The sequence below is a fragment of the Toxorhynchites rutilus genome, chromosome 2, assembly GCF_029784135.1.
Source record: "Toxorhynchites rutilus septentrionalis strain SRP chromosome 2, ASM2978413v1, whole genome shotgun sequence".
NCBI classification, from domain to species: Eukaryota; Metazoa; Arthropoda; class Insecta; order Diptera; family Culicidae; genus Toxorhynchites; species Toxorhynchites rutilus.
The window spans coordinates 145473376-145491228 of record NC_073745.1 but is presented as its reverse complement, the minus strand read 5'-3'; the positions used below and the strand labels follow the sequence as shown (position 1 = coordinate 145491228).

General features: G+C 41.8%; 2 protein-coding genes across 6 annotated transcripts in view; one reads left to right on the top strand and one right to left on the bottom strand.

The window, feature by feature from the left end:
• LOC129771817 (zinc finger protein 585A-like) overlaps nucleotides 1-17853 on the top strand; it is a 64942-nt gene that overhangs the window by 12061 nt on the left and 35028 nt on the right. The window contains exons 3-6 of the mRNA XM_055775877.1: nucleotides 746-2164; nucleotides 2259-2382; nucleotides 2443-2526; nucleotides 7978-8223. Coding sequence (XP_055631852.1) covers nucleotides 746-2164; nucleotides 2259-2382; nucleotides 2443-2526; nucleotides 7978-8223 — 1873 coding nt within the window. The remainder of the gene's footprint in view (nucleotides 1-745; nucleotides 2165-2258; nucleotides 2383-2442; nucleotides 2527-7977; nucleotides 8224-17853) is intronic.
• The window catches only part of LOC129771816 (glucosylceramide transporter ABCA12), a 142600-nt gene continuing 133097 nt past the window's right edge, over nucleotides 8351-17853 (bottom strand). For all 5 annotated transcript variants that reach the window (XM_055775874.1, XM_055775871.1, XM_055775872.1 and 2 more), the window contains exons 16-18: nucleotides 17421-17816; nucleotides 8590-8856; nucleotides 8351-8530 (exon numbers count right to left, since the gene is read on the bottom strand). In XM_055775874.1, the coding sequence (XP_055631849.1) occupies nucleotides 8465-8530; nucleotides 8590-8856; nucleotides 17421-17816 (729 nt within the window). In that variant the 3' untranslated portion in view covers nucleotides 8351-8464. The remainder of the gene's footprint in view (nucleotides 8531-8589; nucleotides 8857-17420; nucleotides 17817-17853) is intronic.

Below are 17853 nucleotides of genomic sequence, written 5' to 3'. Positions count from 1 at the left end.
CAAAACAACCGCGTTAATTGGAAAATACGCGTAAAAAAAACCATGTCCCCTGATGATAGATATCAAATGGGACTATCTTTACGTAGAACGGAAGTAAAAAGTTGAGTGTTGCTCGCTTTCGAAAACTCGTAGTTTTTTCCTGCAATTTCGTTGGTTACTGGTAGCTATAGTTCGGTTTTCCTCACGAATGAGGTCATCTGCTGTTGCTAGAAGATTCCCTAGTAATTTGTACTCTCTTCTGTCGATGCACGTGCAGTACCACTGTTGGACCGTCCAGAGCTAAGTAGACAGGGAAACACATTCACGAATAGCTGCCCGTAAAAACCCCGTCCCGTTGTACCGCCCGGTGAGCTCCCCGTTACCCAAAACTTAAAATCCACGTAAGAGTCGTGATAAGGTGCGGCACTAAGCGCTAAACTCTGTTACAAGCACTAATTACCGTAATTTGCTCTGGGGGAACATGAGAGAAAAATGTGAGCTGAGGGGGAGATGTGATATTGCACAAAACCGCGTTAATTTGAAAACCCGCGTAAAACAAACCGCGTTAATTGGAAAATCCGCGTAAAAAAAACCGCCCAAAAAACAAACCGCGTAAAAAAAGCTGGATGTATAAGTTTTCTGATCTACTACAGTAAATTTTCCATCCTCTCTGATATGACTTCGCCCACGAATTTTTTTCACCGACATTACATTTCCAAACTCTAGATTGAATGAAACATTTCACTCTCAACCATCGCTTTAACAGATAGTCGAAGACGATGGACTTCCTGCGCAAATCTGCTTTGATTGTTTAACACATCTTAAGCAAGCCAACGCTTTCGTCCGTAAAGTTCGTTTGTCCGATAGAAAGTTACGCCGTTCGCTCCGAGATCAGCTAAGCGATATAGAGAAAAATGACAGCCAAGATGAGAAACTGGACATCGCTGGAACCAGTCACGATGTATGGAACATGGTTCCGAACAAGATTCCGCAAAATTACGAAACCGTATTGAAAATTGAAATGGATCGTGACGATCAGCTCAAAAACGAAGGACCATCGAAAGGTAATCTCACCACCAGTGGAACTGAATCTGAACATGCATTACGGGAAAAATCGGATAAAAAAGGACCCACTTGCGCTGTTGAAAGAGATTCAAATTCAGAAATTTATGTTCCTTCCAGAAAACAGCTCGGGAAAAGAAAACCTAAAATTGATAGTCATTCGACGGATTCAGACTCAAATGATGACCTCGTCAGGAAGAGAAGACTAAAACGACGCACTCCGAGAAGAGGACATTCTGATAAAACTGAAGGATCAGAAAATGAACACATCTTGGAGGACAAATTGCAGGGAATGTACAAAATGGTCACTATCGAAGCGGGAGCTCACATTTGCTGCGCGTGTTTGAAGATTTTCACTGACCGAAACGAGTTGATCGAGCATGGTCAGTTGGCGCACGCAAAGAAAAAATACATCAACGAGTCCAAAACCAATATTTGCGAAGTTTGTTTCCGACGGTACTCCAAACCAGCCCCACTGGAAGCCCACAAGCAGAGCTTCATCGGGTTGACAGTAGTGTATGAATGTTCCCGTTGTTTGACACGTGTAATCGCTCAAAATCGTCTACAGCACGCTCGAACCCATCTGAAACATCAGGATTTGACGAACGACCAGAAGAAACGAGATCGAGCAGAACGAGATCAACTTTGCTGTGCGAAGGATTGCTCCGCTTCGTTTCAAACGGAAAGCTTACTCATAGAACACGGCAGAAATGTACACGTTGCAAATAAACAAAACGCTGATGATCAACATCGAAGATTTCAATGTCCGGTCTGCTACAAACGGTTTGAAAAGCGGGAAGCTTTGACTCGACACCGCCATCGGATGTATCGATCGACCCATCAATGTGCTGTCTGCGGAAAGGAATTCAAAAATCGTTACGAAATGCTGATTCACGAACGAAATCATGACAATGTTAAGCCGTATTCGTGCGAGATATGCGGTAAACGATTCAACTCCAAAGAAGCCGTTCGTGTGCACATGTTGGTACATTCAGATAGTAAACCTTTCTCGTGTTCGATTTGTGGCTGGCGCTTTCGGCGAAAATGTAACCTCAATAAACATGCTTCGAAGCACAGTCAGGATACGCCGTTCCAGTGCAGCATCTGTCAGAAGACGTTCAAGGTAAACAGGAATTCATGCAATGCACAACAAAGAAAACCCACAATATGCTATGTCTCACGATTTCAGTAATGGAATTTAGTTTCTTTGGTTCTAGGGAAAATATCATCTTCAGTATCATATGCGAGTACACACTGGTCATAAACCGTGGCAATGTCGGTATTGCGAAAAATCTTTCGCGGATCATGCCAATCGAGCGAGGCACGAAATGTCTCATACAGGTAATCCACAAATGTGTTTCTTCCCCGCTCTTAAACTTTTATAGCAGATTTTTTTTCTAGGAATTAAACCTTATAAATGCTCCTATTGTAATAAAAGCTTCATCCGCAAGCGGTTTCAAATCGAACATGAAAGCTCTCATACAGGTATGTAGTGATGGTAAACACTGTTCAATTTTAGAAATCGATTGTTCCATAGCATGAATAATAATAAAATAATAGGTATAGCTACATAAAATGTGTCCAATATCAAAATCAACATTAAATTTTGCGAGATTATCACGTAGTAATTCCATAAAAGAATATAAACTTGTAAATTCTGAAAGATATTCGCGTTGATGGCATTGAACTTCCTATTCCTTTGGCTTGGGGCGAAAATGGTAATGAATTTTCAGGTGGAATAGACACACCTTCAATGAAAACTAACTTTTCATTGTGAAATTTCATTTTTTTATAATATTCTATTTATCAGCCAAGCCATATGATTGATGGCAGAAGGTGAGGGGTCTCCTGACATGGAGATCTTTTATGATGACTCCCTCTCGGTTGCTCAGGAAGGTGCCGGGAAGTCGCTTAAACGCGTTCCCCCAACAGAAGATTTATCTTCCGAAAAAAAGTCATCATTTATATGACTCCCTCTCGGTTGCTCAAGAAGGAGCCGGGAAGACGCTTAAACGCATTCCCCCAACATAAGATTTATCTTCCGAAAAAAAGTCAACCCGTTTTCACTCAACGCTTTATCTCGCATTCCATATCTGTTGCTTCCGATCCCACTGAACTATTCAGCTCCTCTCTCCCCTCTATCATAACCGCTCTCACTCAACACTTCCCCACTGACAACCCTCACTCCTTTTTGTCTCTGCTCCGCGTGTCAAGGTCTATCCAGAAGATGTACCTGAAACCGGCCTGTGGGTTGTTTTCTTTCGACCAAAACCACATGGAAAAGGTCATGTTTCGGACACTGGAAGATCTGGACAGATATATTCCCTTGTCTGAAATATTGAAAGTAAGATCAAACAAACTGCGGATTGTCGTGGCTGGCTGGAAGCAAGCAAACCACAAGCACTTCACATTGGAATATCACGTATACGTTCCCTTTCACCGTGATGGCGAAAACAGTGAAGCTAGTGTGCGCGCTCAAAGAACGGTACACCGCCGCGTCGAAAACGGACATCGTGCGGCATTTTGCGGACGCTGGATACGCCCGTTCTGGCATCTACAACATCTTGGCACTATTGGACAACAATCAGAGCATCGAAAGAAAGCCCGGTTCCGGACGCCCGACGACTCTGGGTGACAAGAAGCTCCGAAGAATCCTGAAGAGGAAGATCGAGGGAATAGTGGCTACATCGCTGCGTGCGCTTGGCCGGGAGGTCGGTGCAACCGGCCAAACAGTGAAAGAAGTACCTGGCTAACATGGACATACATGTCAGGAAGCGGAAGTCCCATCCACTGGTCTCGGAGTTACAGGAAATGACGCAGTGACAGCGGCTGAATAAGATTGTCAAGTCGATTTTCCCGGCGAATCGCGACGTGGCGGTTATGGATGACGAGACCTATATCACCCTGGATGGCAACGACTGGCAGGGCACTTCGTATTTTACTTCCCCCACGAAGGAAGCTCCGAATTGAGGTTTATTTCACACACCCCAAGAAGGTGCTGCTGTGGCTGACAATCAGCGAGAAGGGGATGTCAAAGCCGCTCTTCTTTAGCTCCGGACTGGCCGTGAACGGGGAAATTTATAGTACGAAGTGCCTGCCGGAAGTTACGTCGTTCAGCAAGAAACACCATAAGGGCGAAGATGCGGTGTCCTGGCCGGATCTGGCGTCGGCCCACTACTCGAAGCAATTGTTAGAGAAGATGGAGCGGCTGAATATCGATATGGTACCCAAGTCGGAGAACTCGCTAAACGTCCCCCAGCTGTGTACCATCGAGAATTTCTGGGCAAACCTGAAACGTAAGATCTACTCCAACAATTTTTTCGTAAAAACTGAGAAGGAATTGACCAATAAAACGAATAAAGAACTCAAAAACATGCCTACACGTATGGTTTCGTCCGCCATGACGAATATTCCGGTTAACTGGCGGAAGGCCGCTTTCAAGGGCGTAGAATTTTTTGCAAGTAAGCTAATATAATTATAATTACTAGTAGGCTTGTAGGCATAGACCATAGACTTGACGTAGTCCCACGGGAAATAGTCTCACGGCGTCAAATCGCACGACCGAGGCGGTTAATTGACGGGACCATTTCGTGAGATAACACTCTAATCAAACTTGGTGACTCATGGAGTACGTGTGGATTGCTGCCTGACCAATAACGCATGTTTTGCTTATTGACGAGGCCATTCAGCCTGAAATAGGCCTCATCGCTGAAGATGATTTTTCGATGAAAATCCGGATCATTTTCAAGTCAATCACCGGATCATTTTCAAGTTCGTGAATTGGGCTCAGCCCAATTCACGAACATATGACGCTTCTGGTGGTCAAGCGACATCAGTTCTTGCGTCAATTAGATCTTGTAAGGATGTTGGTTAAGATCTTTTCGCAAAATTCGCCACAACGACGTCACAGAGATGCCCAACGCTTGATAACGACGTGTGAGAGACTTATTTGGGTTTTCCTCAATTGATGCGTTAGCGGCAGCAATATTCTCAATACTACGGGCACTTGTTTGTCTCACTGGCACGGGAACGTTTTGTACTGTGTCTGTGGATTCCACTAGACGCTCAATTATGACGACCATAAATTGGACGTAGCGCTCTCAATTTGAGGACATTGACTCCGAATTTCGGTAGTAAATTTTGATAAACTCGACTCGTTGTTGGATCGTATATCTTTCCATTATGAAATGGCAAACTGAAGAGAAATGTCAAGAGAGCGGGAAAAAATATGGCGTCGTTTGCTGTCCCTATCGGTTTACTTTTGTAGCGTCCCTATTGAATGATTCACACAGGTACATTGATTTTGTTTGACATTTTAAATTTTTTGAATTCTTTATCTCATGAAAAATAATATTTTATTAATTGTGATATGTCCTATCAATTGATGTAAACATTTTTTCGATCTATTGAGAAATGTTCGAGTTAAAAGCATTCGAAATCATTATTTTTTTTCCTGCATGTTCTGTGTTTAGGATTTCATTTCACTCCCATATACCCTGGTTAGATGTAGTCCCACGTCAAAAAGAAACACTTTGCAAATAAACACGCAATACACTTTCCGTCTATACTTATAAGGCGTGGTGCACGTGGTGCACTCAACAGAACTTTATTTTGATAAATTTTCGAATTGGTTAAGTCTAGTTTTTTTCATTTTTCAGTTTTTCAGTTTTTTTCATTTTTTCATGGATATAGCGGATTTACAATGGGAATTGATTTTGGTATTGACGTGGGACTACGTCTAACCGGAATATATGGAGAGTAAAATGAAAACCTAAACACAGAACATGCAGGAAAAAATGAAAGATTTCGAATGCTTACAGCTCGAACATTTCGTACTGGATAGGAGAGATGTTTGCATCACTTGATAGGGAATATTTCTACGCATCTATCGCAACTAACAAAATGTTGTTTTTCATTAGATAAACAATTGAATAACTGTAAAATATTAGGCGTTATCTAAACGCCCTAACTGCATCGTTTTGATTGGCCCGATTTACGGTTTCCCTAACACAGCCATCAAAACCAAGCAGCCTTGGGGAAATCGGCATTGCAAATACATGAAAGTAGGGGGAATTTTGTTCTCATCGAAAAATGTTCCCTAACACAGACTTTAAAACCAAGCAGCGAAATCGGCATTGCAAACACACGAAAGAGCCTAGAGGCGAGTGAACTGAAAAGTTTAAACCCTCTTAAAGCCAAAAAGAAGAAGAAGAACACACGAAAGTAGGGGGAGCTTTTGTTCCCACCGAAATGTGTTCCCTAATAGAGATTTCTAAACCAAGGTGCCTGGAGAAATCGGTATTTCAAATTCATGCAAGTCGGGGGTATTTTTGTTCCGACTGGAATGTGTTTCCCTAACACAGACTTCAAAACCGAGGTTTCTGGGGAAATCGGCTCTGCATATAAATGCAAACTGCGAGTACTTTTGTCCTCGCTTGCCTTTGTGCAGAGTGGAATATGTCTGTCCTAACATGATCTTCTAAACTTAGGAACCTGGGAAAATCGTGCAGACACTAGAAGCGAATGAACTTCCCAGTTTCAAGCAAATTCGAGATTCGAGAAGTATGTACACTTTAGGGATGTAAACTTCAGAGGGAAATGTAAAATAAAATAATCGTTTGATAATTTTTTTTGTCTTTATTGGAAAGATTTTCAGCCTTAGGCTGGTTCATCAGACGTTTGATAATTCTTCCGTACATATATTTTGTTCTAGTCATCATACCAAACGTAAAAGGTCCGTCATTAAATTTACTTGTAACGAAGAACAATCAATCACAATAAATGAATTGACTTTACACGGCATTTGTTCATTTTTTTCACTCACAGAGCAAATATATTTAACTCAATTGAATTTGGAAACTGTTTCATTCAATCAAGAATTTAATCAATACAAACGAATGATTGCTAAGCTAAGGTAGTTCCACGTCAACCTTGCGGTTATATCATAGATATAACCCACTCATTTTTTTTCTATCGTAGCGCTTGAACACCAACATTGTCCTTTTACCGCGATCACTTTTCGGACCTTGGGAATCAATGGTTTTGATTTGGAGCGACTAAACATTATTCTCCGTCGAGTATAATACGAAGATATTCGGCGTGATGGATAGTGTGATATATATGACTTTCCAATGTTGACTAAGACCGATTTGCCTACCGGTTCTATATCGTAAAGCGGGAAGATGATCAGTCTATGTGGTATTCTTCAAATTTTGTAATAGAGCCGAACCTGTTCTATTACTAATTTAAACGTACATCGGCTTGCCTTTTGATCCACAGGGTTACCTTTTCAGGTTTCCGAAAGACAATTTTCCGTTGATTTGTTTTAGAGAAGTTCTTTCGGTTTCATTCTTAGGTTTCCCAAAAATAACTCTCCGCATTCGCGAATAGATTTCGATTAAAAAGTACGTGTGATAAATGAAAGAATTTATAGCTGGTCCAATCAATTTACGGATTACTTTTTAGATTACCTAAAATTATCTCTGCTGCGTGTTGCGATTCATAAGATTTTCGAAATTTCGTCTCGTTCGCATTCACATAATCATACATAATGTACAAGGTCAATCACTGAAGTAAATTGTGAAGTGTACAGTCTGCTCAAGCTTAAGCTCAATTTTTAAGTTTTCACTTGTCAATGAAATTTACAAGGGGCCATATTCCCGTACACACTTCACGGTGAAAACGAAAAGAATTTATCTCGTATCCAGATGTCGACACCGTACCGTTGTCATTGCGGATACACTTCATTTCGTTTTCACCGTGAAGTGGAAACGGGAATAAGTCCAACATCTGTTATTTATAGAAGAAAATATTTTGATGGACCTTAGGATTCATTCTTACTGCAGATCTGAACGTTACGTTTCTTTTCTGAGTCGTGACAGTTCATTCCAAATGCAAATTGCCTTAATCAAGGTTTTGTAAACTTCTCTCAAACAGGAATTAAACCGTACCGTTGTGAGATGTGCAACAGAACGTTCAGTCAAAAAACCGCACTCAAGAAGCACCTCGAGATGCATCCATTGGCACCGGAAAATCAGCTCTCGTTATCCCAGCCATCACCAATGCCGACGGAATCGCCTATGTCTTCACCACAAGCACCACCACTGATGCTTCCATTCTCCGCTGGATCGGAAGAGCAGCTGCAGCAGCAAAATTCCATGACACCGAACATGATACCGGCAGGTGAGTATAATCAACCGCGCATGTAGTAATATACTCGCCATAATCTGAATAATTAAAAAAAACCATTAAATGTGTCAAAATCAGTTTTCCGTGTGTCACAAAAGGACAGTAAAGAAATCCAATTAGTTCGAAAATTATTTAGCCTCAAAGATTTGGTTTTAATTGTGTAGATCCATAGTTTTATTCTTAAACCAATTTAAAATTAAGTAACTAGAGAATGGATTGTGTGGACGGCATCGTTTCAGTTTTCGGCAAACCCCTGGTTTGAATGCTCCTCTTCATGATTCTGTAGGACGTTCTCGAATACCTGTTGTAGAAAATGCATTATATTTTTATATCGCTCCTATGGGTCACCAATCTTCTTACCTGATCCAATAAACAGCGTGCTACCGTGTACCGTAACCTATTGTTTTGAGCAAACTTATGTAGCTTAACCACTAGGGCACTTATACTACTGACCAGCGCTAGGCTGGAGTCTATGGTGTTGTTGTTGAGGTTAATCGTAACCTGGCTGTTTTTGTGCAACTTTTCGATGCCTACATGCTCCCGTTCCGGACGAATTTTGCAAACGAACTGCAGAGAATTTTTGTTGTGTACAAACTCCTGACTAACGTTGAACTCTCGCTTGATAGTCTGTTGAATGAAAAAGGGCAGGTTAGCTTGCGTAATCTAACACAAATGTAAAGCTTCAAACATTTGGAAAACATTTCGGAATCACTGTTCATTTATAGCAGCGGGCGCAGAAGGCGTATCTGAAATCTTTTGACAGAGAATTGGTTGGAAAACCTGTTTCTTCCAGCGGTAAAAATTCTACATTGATCCATTTTGTTTTGAAAAAGTTGTGCAGAATCTGGCTTGGTCTGGTCTTCCAGCGAAATCGTTGAAAGTGGCTTTATCGACCATGTATGATGGGCTGAAACGTTCCCGTGAACAAACAACTGCTGCTCGGATGGACCAGAGGACGCATCGTAGTGGAACCTACGATCGGAAGCTGAGGTTGAGGGTATTGAGAACAATCAAAGTAAACCCGGGACTCTCGGACTACGACATCGCTAAAAGAACAGAACTCTTACCAAGGTACCATCCGGAGAATCCGTATGCGAGAAGATTATAGCAATTTCCGTGTCTGCAACGAACCAAACAGGACGCTGAAACAAAACCTGGTGGCCAAAAAACGCGCTCAAAAGTTGTACATCAAGGTTTTGACGAAGTACGTAGGATATATGCTGATAGTTGACGAAACGTACGTGAAGATGAGTACTGGTAATACGATTTCATGCAGCGACTCCTGTGGCCATCACATTTGTGTGGGATTAACAAAGCGTCTCTATGCAGCTTGGTCAGTAAGAGTTGACCTGCTTTGGTTTTGCGATGTTTGTCGATTGAATTTCAACCCTTCTGCAGACAATTGAGAAAACATTGGGCCTGATCACGAACATCACTCTCACAAACGCTTTCACGTCATTTACACTTCACTTAATCTTTTTGTGTCTATCATCATTGTCACGGACAGTTGGGTTTAAATATAAACTCCGTGAAGTGAAAGAGTTCATTCCCGTTTATAAGAGAAATGTCAGTTGCATAATTTCGGGCGTTTGAACGTTATGTCGGTTGCGTAATTTCGGACGTTTGAACGTTGTGTAGGTAAAATTAATAAGTGTATGAGATAATATTCCATTTAATTGAACGTATGTTTTAGAATGACAAGTTTGCGATTATACCTCGATGATTTGGTATTTCAATGCCAGCTATTCGTACTCATTCCATGAATCATTTGCTTGGTGCGTTAGTTTGCTGAATCAAACGCTGGTTCAAAGATGAGAAGGAATACTTGGTTGCTCTTGAATAATGTAGTTGTTGAACATATAGGAATGTTATTTTATTTCATCTTTCTATAAATTAATCTAGAGATAAAGCATGACTACCATGAGTTTAATAATCGATATCTCGCATACTCTTGTACTCAGCTCTGTCTTACTCGTTTGAATAGTGAGAAGTTTTTAGTATAGGTTTAGAGGCGAATGAACTGCAAAGTTTAAAGCCTCTTAAAAACAAAGAAAGAAAGAAAGAAAGTATAGGTCAACGGTTAAATCAATTTTTAAGAACCGTTTCTACAATTTTGATGAACAATAATATCTTCTATATCTCAGAATAAACACGAATTTATCCATCTCATGAGCTACTCCCATATGGGATTCTGAAGTTTAATCCTCTTATCCTTCCCATTCTCGTGTAATTTGGTATACGGGACATGAGGTTTAATATAATTATTTAAACAGAAACTGGTCAGTAGCGTCGGTCAGAAGCATAATTTTCATATGAAATATCTGATGAGTTTCAAGGAATTTGCCAAAAGCAGAAAACGATTCAGATTTTCTTTAGACGGATATCAAAGTTATGGGAAAAAGAACTAGAGAATAATTTAAAAATTATTAATTTTAAAGCTTTGCAATGATTTTTTTTCCTTATTTGAGACTTAAAAATTCTTTTATTCAAAGTATGTCTTCATAACAATATCGTTGAAAATATCTAGTACGTAAAAACAAGAGATCAAAGGTCTTATTCGATGTAACTATCGTCCTGATTTGGGTCTTGTCCACCAATTGCGAATGTTTGAATTACAAAAACCAGCTCTGCAATGTTGGAAAAACTTAACAGTTATTATTTTATATTCAAAATATCAACAAATCAATATTATACATAATCAATCATAATGATCGTTTTGTACCAGTGGCCTCCATTGCTTTTTTATGGGGTTGCAACTCCCTGTTAGTCTGATCCTTAAAAAGAAACAAAAAATTTCTATTCATTAAGGACAATCGAAATTAGACCTTTCACCAAGTTACAATCGGTCTACGGGAGCTACGTTTTTAGTTCTCAATTACATCCCATAGCGCAATTATCGAATCCGAATAAACAAATTTACGTCCTATGGATACATCAGGATTTCGTTCTAAAAATGCCACCAAGCGGGTAAATTGCTGTTTGTTTATCTCTTCTTTCTTAACAAGCAAGACAAGATTCAAAATTTTAGCAAACAAGCTAAATAAATCCGAAATTAAATTTACTCCATTCCGCGTGACTAGCTTTCACCAACTAAAACACAAGTGACAAATATACTTGTTTTTCACCGTGAGGTGACGTTCGTGATCAGGCCCATTATTATAAAAGCACTACGCGAACTGCTGATTCGCACGGACTCAATGGACACGCGTTTAGGCAACTACGGCGAGAATTTGCACTCTATAAACAAGACGATCTACGGTGCACAACAACAATTGAAACATACCAACCAATCATTAGAAAGGTCGACATTTCTCCAGAACATCGATTAGCTCAATCTCGATGACACGATTGACTTCATAAATCGCTCGAGATCCTGCAATGAATCATCTTTATTCGAAGTGCTAGATGAAATCAATAGCTCAATTGCACATCAACCTGACAAACTCATTGCCGGAAAGTGGCACTTGCAATTTTTTTCGGAGCAGAAATCCAAGACTACTTCCCACACTATTGCTTCTACGCCGGGTGCGCCAAACGAAAACTAAAATCTTCTGTCAACTTCATTTCTTGATCATGCTGAATGTAATAGTAAACAATCGCAGTCCATCTTCGGTCTTCATACCTCGCCCAATAACAAAAATCGGCTGTGATGGTATCCGGCGTAACATGAGTAATTTGAGCGTTGCCAAAATCGGACAACCTAGTGACGGCATGGCAGCGTTTTTTCTTCATTCTGATCCATTTACCCCAGATCAGAATGAGTACGACTTGAGACAACATATTCATGACATTGTGAACGAGGATTCATCGTTGGCCAAAGTCGTGAAGCTAGTTACTCGTGGGAAAAGCCTGGAAGACCTGTCGTTTGTTTGCTTTAAAGTGATAGTTAGTAAAGTTGTATCCAACGTGGTCGGCGATCGTTGGTACTGGCCAGAAGAAGTCACCGTCCGAAATTTTGATCAAGACTAGAAAAACGATCCTACGCCATCTCGTCTCGTGCATCTCGAATCATCGAGGTCAATCCGGAACGCACAGGAACATGCTCTATGGACAGTCCTCATCATCTCAGCACAGTCGGGTCTTATCTGATCAGTTCCTGCTGCAGTCGTCCCGGCCCTGTGCTCGATATTGGAAATAGGACAGTCCAGCTTGTTCCGTCATGCACATATATTTTTCGACCAGATCAACCCCTGATTCGCTGCTTGGTTTCAGCATTACCCCGTTCAATCGGCAACGCTCTTCGACTAGTCATACGAATCGCGAAGAACGCACCACGCGCAGCAATGATGGTCATCGGGAACTGGGATATCCCCCCATCACGGTCGTGCCATTGCTTCCAGCTATCGTCAAAAGTTTTCAAGTGTGTTTGTCGATCGTGCACTGTCACCTGCAGCTGCAGCTACTAGAAATATTCCTCCTTTCGAATCTTCGTCAAGCCGTTTCGACATTAGTGGTGAACAGATCATGGCTGTTGTTTCGTGAATGAAAAAGTCCACTAATCCGGATCCAGACGGAATACCATCGTTCATATCCAGTTTGTTGTCACCGCTGCAACACGTCTTCCAGCTTTCTCTAGCAACTGGTCGTTTTCCAAAGCTGTGGAAGTCCGCCACGATGTTCACGATCCTACAGAAGGGATTTCCTGCCTTTGCGCCGCGTTAAACCTATTTGAATTGTTATGGATTCAGTGAGCTCGTTCTTCAAGCGATATATAAGTTGCGATCAACATGGATTTATACCCGGATGGTCGACAACCACTAACTTGCTGTCTTTTTGCAATTACGCTGTCGACAGCATGATTGAAAGGTCCTAAACCGGCGCTATGTACACCGATCTGACAGCCGCTTTCGACAAAATTCATCACGACATCGCTATCGCCAAGTTGGCAAAACTTGGCATCACTGAGACTTTGCTCAGTTGGTTCGAATCTTACTTCAAAGGACGCCGAATTACTGCTTCAGTCAACAGACAACAGTTCAGAGCCGTTCGCAGTAACTTCTGGAATACCACAAGGAAGCCATTTGGGTCTTCTAGTTTTCTTGATCTACTTTAACGATATTTTTTTAGAGGACCCCAAACTTCATTCACCGACGATTTAAAGATTGTTTCCCAGATTCGCTCAACCGCCGATGCTATCTTTCTCCAACGACAGTTGGATACGACCGCTTCGTGGTGTTCTGTCAATTTTATGACAGTCAACCATTCCGAATGTATGATTGTAATCTTCGGTAGGAAGAAGAAATTAGTAATGCACATTTTTACCCTATCTGACGTCACAATTGAACGAAGAACAGAGATTAAAGATCTCGGAGTGGTTCTGGATTTAAAATTGACATTCAAGCAACACGTCTCACACATCGTTCAAAAGGCATCAAGGGACTTGGGTTTCATCATGAGAGTTTCCAAAAGTTTCTCCTATGTCTATCGCCTCAAATCGTTGTATTGCGCTCTGGTTCTATAAACCCTGGAGTATGTAAGCGTCGTCGGGAATCCGTGCTTTCAAAACGGAGCAACGCGAATCGAATCAGTGCAATGACGTTTTGCAAGATATGCTCTCCGACTGTTGCCTTTTGCCTTTGAGGTAAGACTCGAACCAATTTAGCAAAGTCCAAGCCGAAGCGGATCACGCTGCAGCTTGCTGATCCATCTGGAAATGAAGTCTAACGATTGTACGCAACTCCTAGAAAAATTGGACTTCAATGTTCCTCCACGACGTTTGAGAAGTGCGTCGTTCTTGCGAATGGTACCCCGGCCTTTAATACGATTGCCCCCGCATTTGATTTCAATTTCTGCAGGAACACGCTAAAGCACGGTTCTTAAGTATGATTAGGTTAAGTTGAAATTTTTCAGACATCGGAGGTCTGTTGATTGTTATTATAAATAAATAAGATGAGTATTAGGCAGCTCCCATACCTGAAATTCTATGAGCCCACTGCCATGTCTCCAGCAAATTTATTATCGTTTTCGCGGATAAATGTACCAAGAAGTTCTTGATTTGACAAAAGATCTGCAGCTTTGGATAGAAATTTGAGGTTCTCGTCACAAACAAGACAATCGACTTGAGAATGTATGGGGAGGAGTGTCTGCAGAAACGTCTCCTTCCGTGTATTAAGGCTCGCAAAGGTCTAGTGAAATTTTGGTCAGATTTGGCAAGCTGTGACTACAGTTCAGAAGAGCTTCAGTGGTACCGTGACAATGGGATCGATTACATTGAAAAAAAATTGCCCCAGTTTCACCCAATCGTAAAAAAGTGGGCAACTGTCAAGCGGAAATTGAACAAGGATGCCAAATTGACTCGGGAAGCTGCAGACATGAAGAGATCGTGGAATAAAATGGCCGCTGACATGGACCAACAGAGAGTCTAAATTTTGATGGAGGGTATCCGAAAACAAGTACGAAAATTCACCAAAACTACAACGGAATATTTTTTTGTGAACGAGGATTCATCGTTGGCCAAAGTCGTGAAGCTAGTTCCTCGTGGGAAAAGCCTGGAAGACCTGTCATTTGTTTGCTTTAAAGTGATAGTTAGTAAAGTTGTATCCAACGTGGTCGGCGATCGTTGGTACTGGCCAGAAGAAGTCACCGTCCGAAATTTTGATCAAGACTAGAAAAACGATCCTACGCCATCTCGTCTCGTGCATCTCGAATCATCGAGGTCAATCCGGAACGCACAGGAACATGCTCTATGGACAGTCCTCATCATCTCAGCACAGTCGGGTCTTATCTGATCAGTTCCTGCTGCAGTCGTCCCGGCCCTGTGCTCGATATTGGAAATAGGACAGTCCAGCTTGTTCCGTCATGCACATATATTTTTCGACCAGATCAACCCCTGATTCGCTGCTTGGTTTCAGCATTACCCCGTTCAATCGGCAACGCTCTTCGACCAGTCATACGAATCGCGAAGAACGCACCACGCGCAGCAATGATGGTCATCGGGAACTGGGATATCCCCCCATCACGGTCGTGCCATTGCTTCCAGCTATCGTCAAAAGTTTTCAAGTGTGTTTGTCGATCGTGCACTGTCACCTGCAGCTGCAGCTACTAGGAATATTCCTCCTTTCGAATCTTCGTCAAGCCGTTTCGACATTAGTGGTGAACAGATCATGGCTGTTGTTTCGTGAATGAAAAAGTCCACTAATCCGGATCCAGACGGAATACCATCGTTCATATCCAGTTTGTTGTCACCGCTGCAACACGTCTTCCAGCTTTCTCTAGCAACTGGTCGTTTTCCAAAGCTGTGGAAGTCCGCCACGATGTTCACGATCCTACAGAAGGGATTTCCTGCCTTTGCGCCGCGTTAAACCTATTTGAATTGTTATGGATTCAGTGAGCTCGTTCTTCAAGCGATATATAAGTTGCGATCAACATGGATTTATACCCGGATGGTCGACAACCACTAACTTGCTGTCTTTTTGCAATTACGCTGTCGACAGCATGATTGAAAGGTCCTAAACCGGCGCTATGTACACCGATCTGACAGCCGCTTTCGACAAAATTCATCACGACATCGCTATCGCCAAGTTGGCAAAACTTGGCATCACTGAGACTTTGCTCAGTTGGTTCGAATCTTACCTCAAAGGACGCCGAATTACTGCTTCAGTCAACAGACAACAGTTCAGAGCCGTTCGCAGTAACTTCTGGAATACCACAAGGAAGCCATTTGGGTCTTCTAGTTTTCTTGATCTACTTTAACGATATTTTTTTAGAGGACCCCAAACTTCATTCACCGACGATTTAAAGATTGTTTCCCAGATTCGCTCAACCGCCGATGCTATCTTTCTCCAACGACAGTTGGATACGACCGCTTCGTGGTGTTCTGTCAATTTTATGACAGTCAACCATTCCGAATGTATGATTGTAATCTTCGGTAGGAAGAAGAAATTAGTAATGCACATTTTTACCCTATCTGACGTCACAATTGAACGAAGAACAGAGATTAAAGATCTCGGAGTGGTTCTGGATTTAAAATTGACATTCAAGCAACACGTCTCACACATCGTTCAAAAGGCATCAAGGGACTTGGGTTTCATCATGAGAGTTTCCAAAAGTTTCTCCTATGTCTATCGCCTCAAATCGTTGTATTGCGCTCTGGTTCTATAAACCCTGGAGTATGTAAGCGTCGTCGGGAATCCGTGCTTTCAAAACGGAGCAACGCGAATCGAATCAGTGCAATGACGTTTTGCAAGATATGCTCTCCGACTGTTGCCTTTTGCCTTTGAGGTAAGACTCGAACCAATTTAGCAAAGTCCAAGCCGAAGCGGATCACGCTGCAGCTTGCTGGTCCATCTGGAAATGAAGTCTAACGATTGTACGCAACTCCTAGAAAAATTGGACTTCAATGTTCCTCCACGACGTTTGAGAAGTGCGTCGTTCTTGCGAATGGTACCCCGGCCTTTAATACGATTGCCCCCGCATTTGATTTCAATTTCTGCAGGAACACGCTAAAGCACGGTTCTTATGTATGATTAGGTTAAGTTGAAATTTTTCAGACATCGGAGGTCTGTTGATTGTTATTATAAATAAATAAGATGAGTATTAGGCAGCTCCCATACCTGAAATTCTATGAGCCCACTGCCATGTCTCCAGCAAATTTATTATCGTTTTCGCGGATAAATGTACCAAGAAGTTCTTGATTTGACAAAAGATCTGCAGCTTTGGATAGAAATTTGAGGTTCTCGTCACAAACAAGACAATCGACTTGAGAATGTATGGGGAGGAGTGTCTGCAGAAACGTCTCCTTCCGTGTATTAAGGCTCGCAAAGGTCTAGTGAAATTTTGGTCAGATTTGGCAAGCTGTGACTACAGTTCAGAAGAGCTTCAGTGGTACCGTGACAATGGGATCGATTACATTGAAAAAAAATTGCCCCAGTTTCACCCAATCGTAAAAAAGTGGGCAACTGTCAAGCGGAAATTGAACAAGGATGCCAAATTGACTCGGGAAGCTGCAGACATGAAGAGATCGTGGAATAAAATGGCCGCTGACATGGACCAACAGAGAGTCTAAATTTTGATGGAGGGTATCCGAAAACAAGTACGAAAATTCACCAAAACTACAACGGAATATTTTTGTCAGAAGAGCAGTAAAATATTTGCATTTAAATATATAAACTCTGTACATTTAACCAATCCCGAGATACAGCTGGTTTCGTGATTCCGGATTCTAAATATTTCAAGTATTATTTTTTGCTTACCCTAATCAGATCCACCTCACGATTCTCTTCTAGGTAAATTGTCACCAGATAATTATTGCCATATCGTTCGGACAGATTTTCCGGCGTATCTATCGTGAGTAGGGTACCATCCTTAAGGATACCAATCCGCTGGCAGATATGATTGATTTCTGCAATGCTGTGCGATGTAAGAAGTATCGAACGGTTCTGGCTGTTCAATCTCTCGATTGTCCGATACACGATGGCTCGCGTCACCGGGTCCATGTCGCTGGTAGGTTCATCCATCAGAATAATATCGGTGTTACCGAAACAGGCAACGGCAACACAAAGCTTGCGCCGATTGCCTCCGCTGAGATTCTTCACCAAAATGTGTTTGTACGGCTCCAGATGGTACTCTCGGATGGTTTCTTCCACAAGCTGCAATGAGTTGACGACTGAATTTATGTTGATTGAG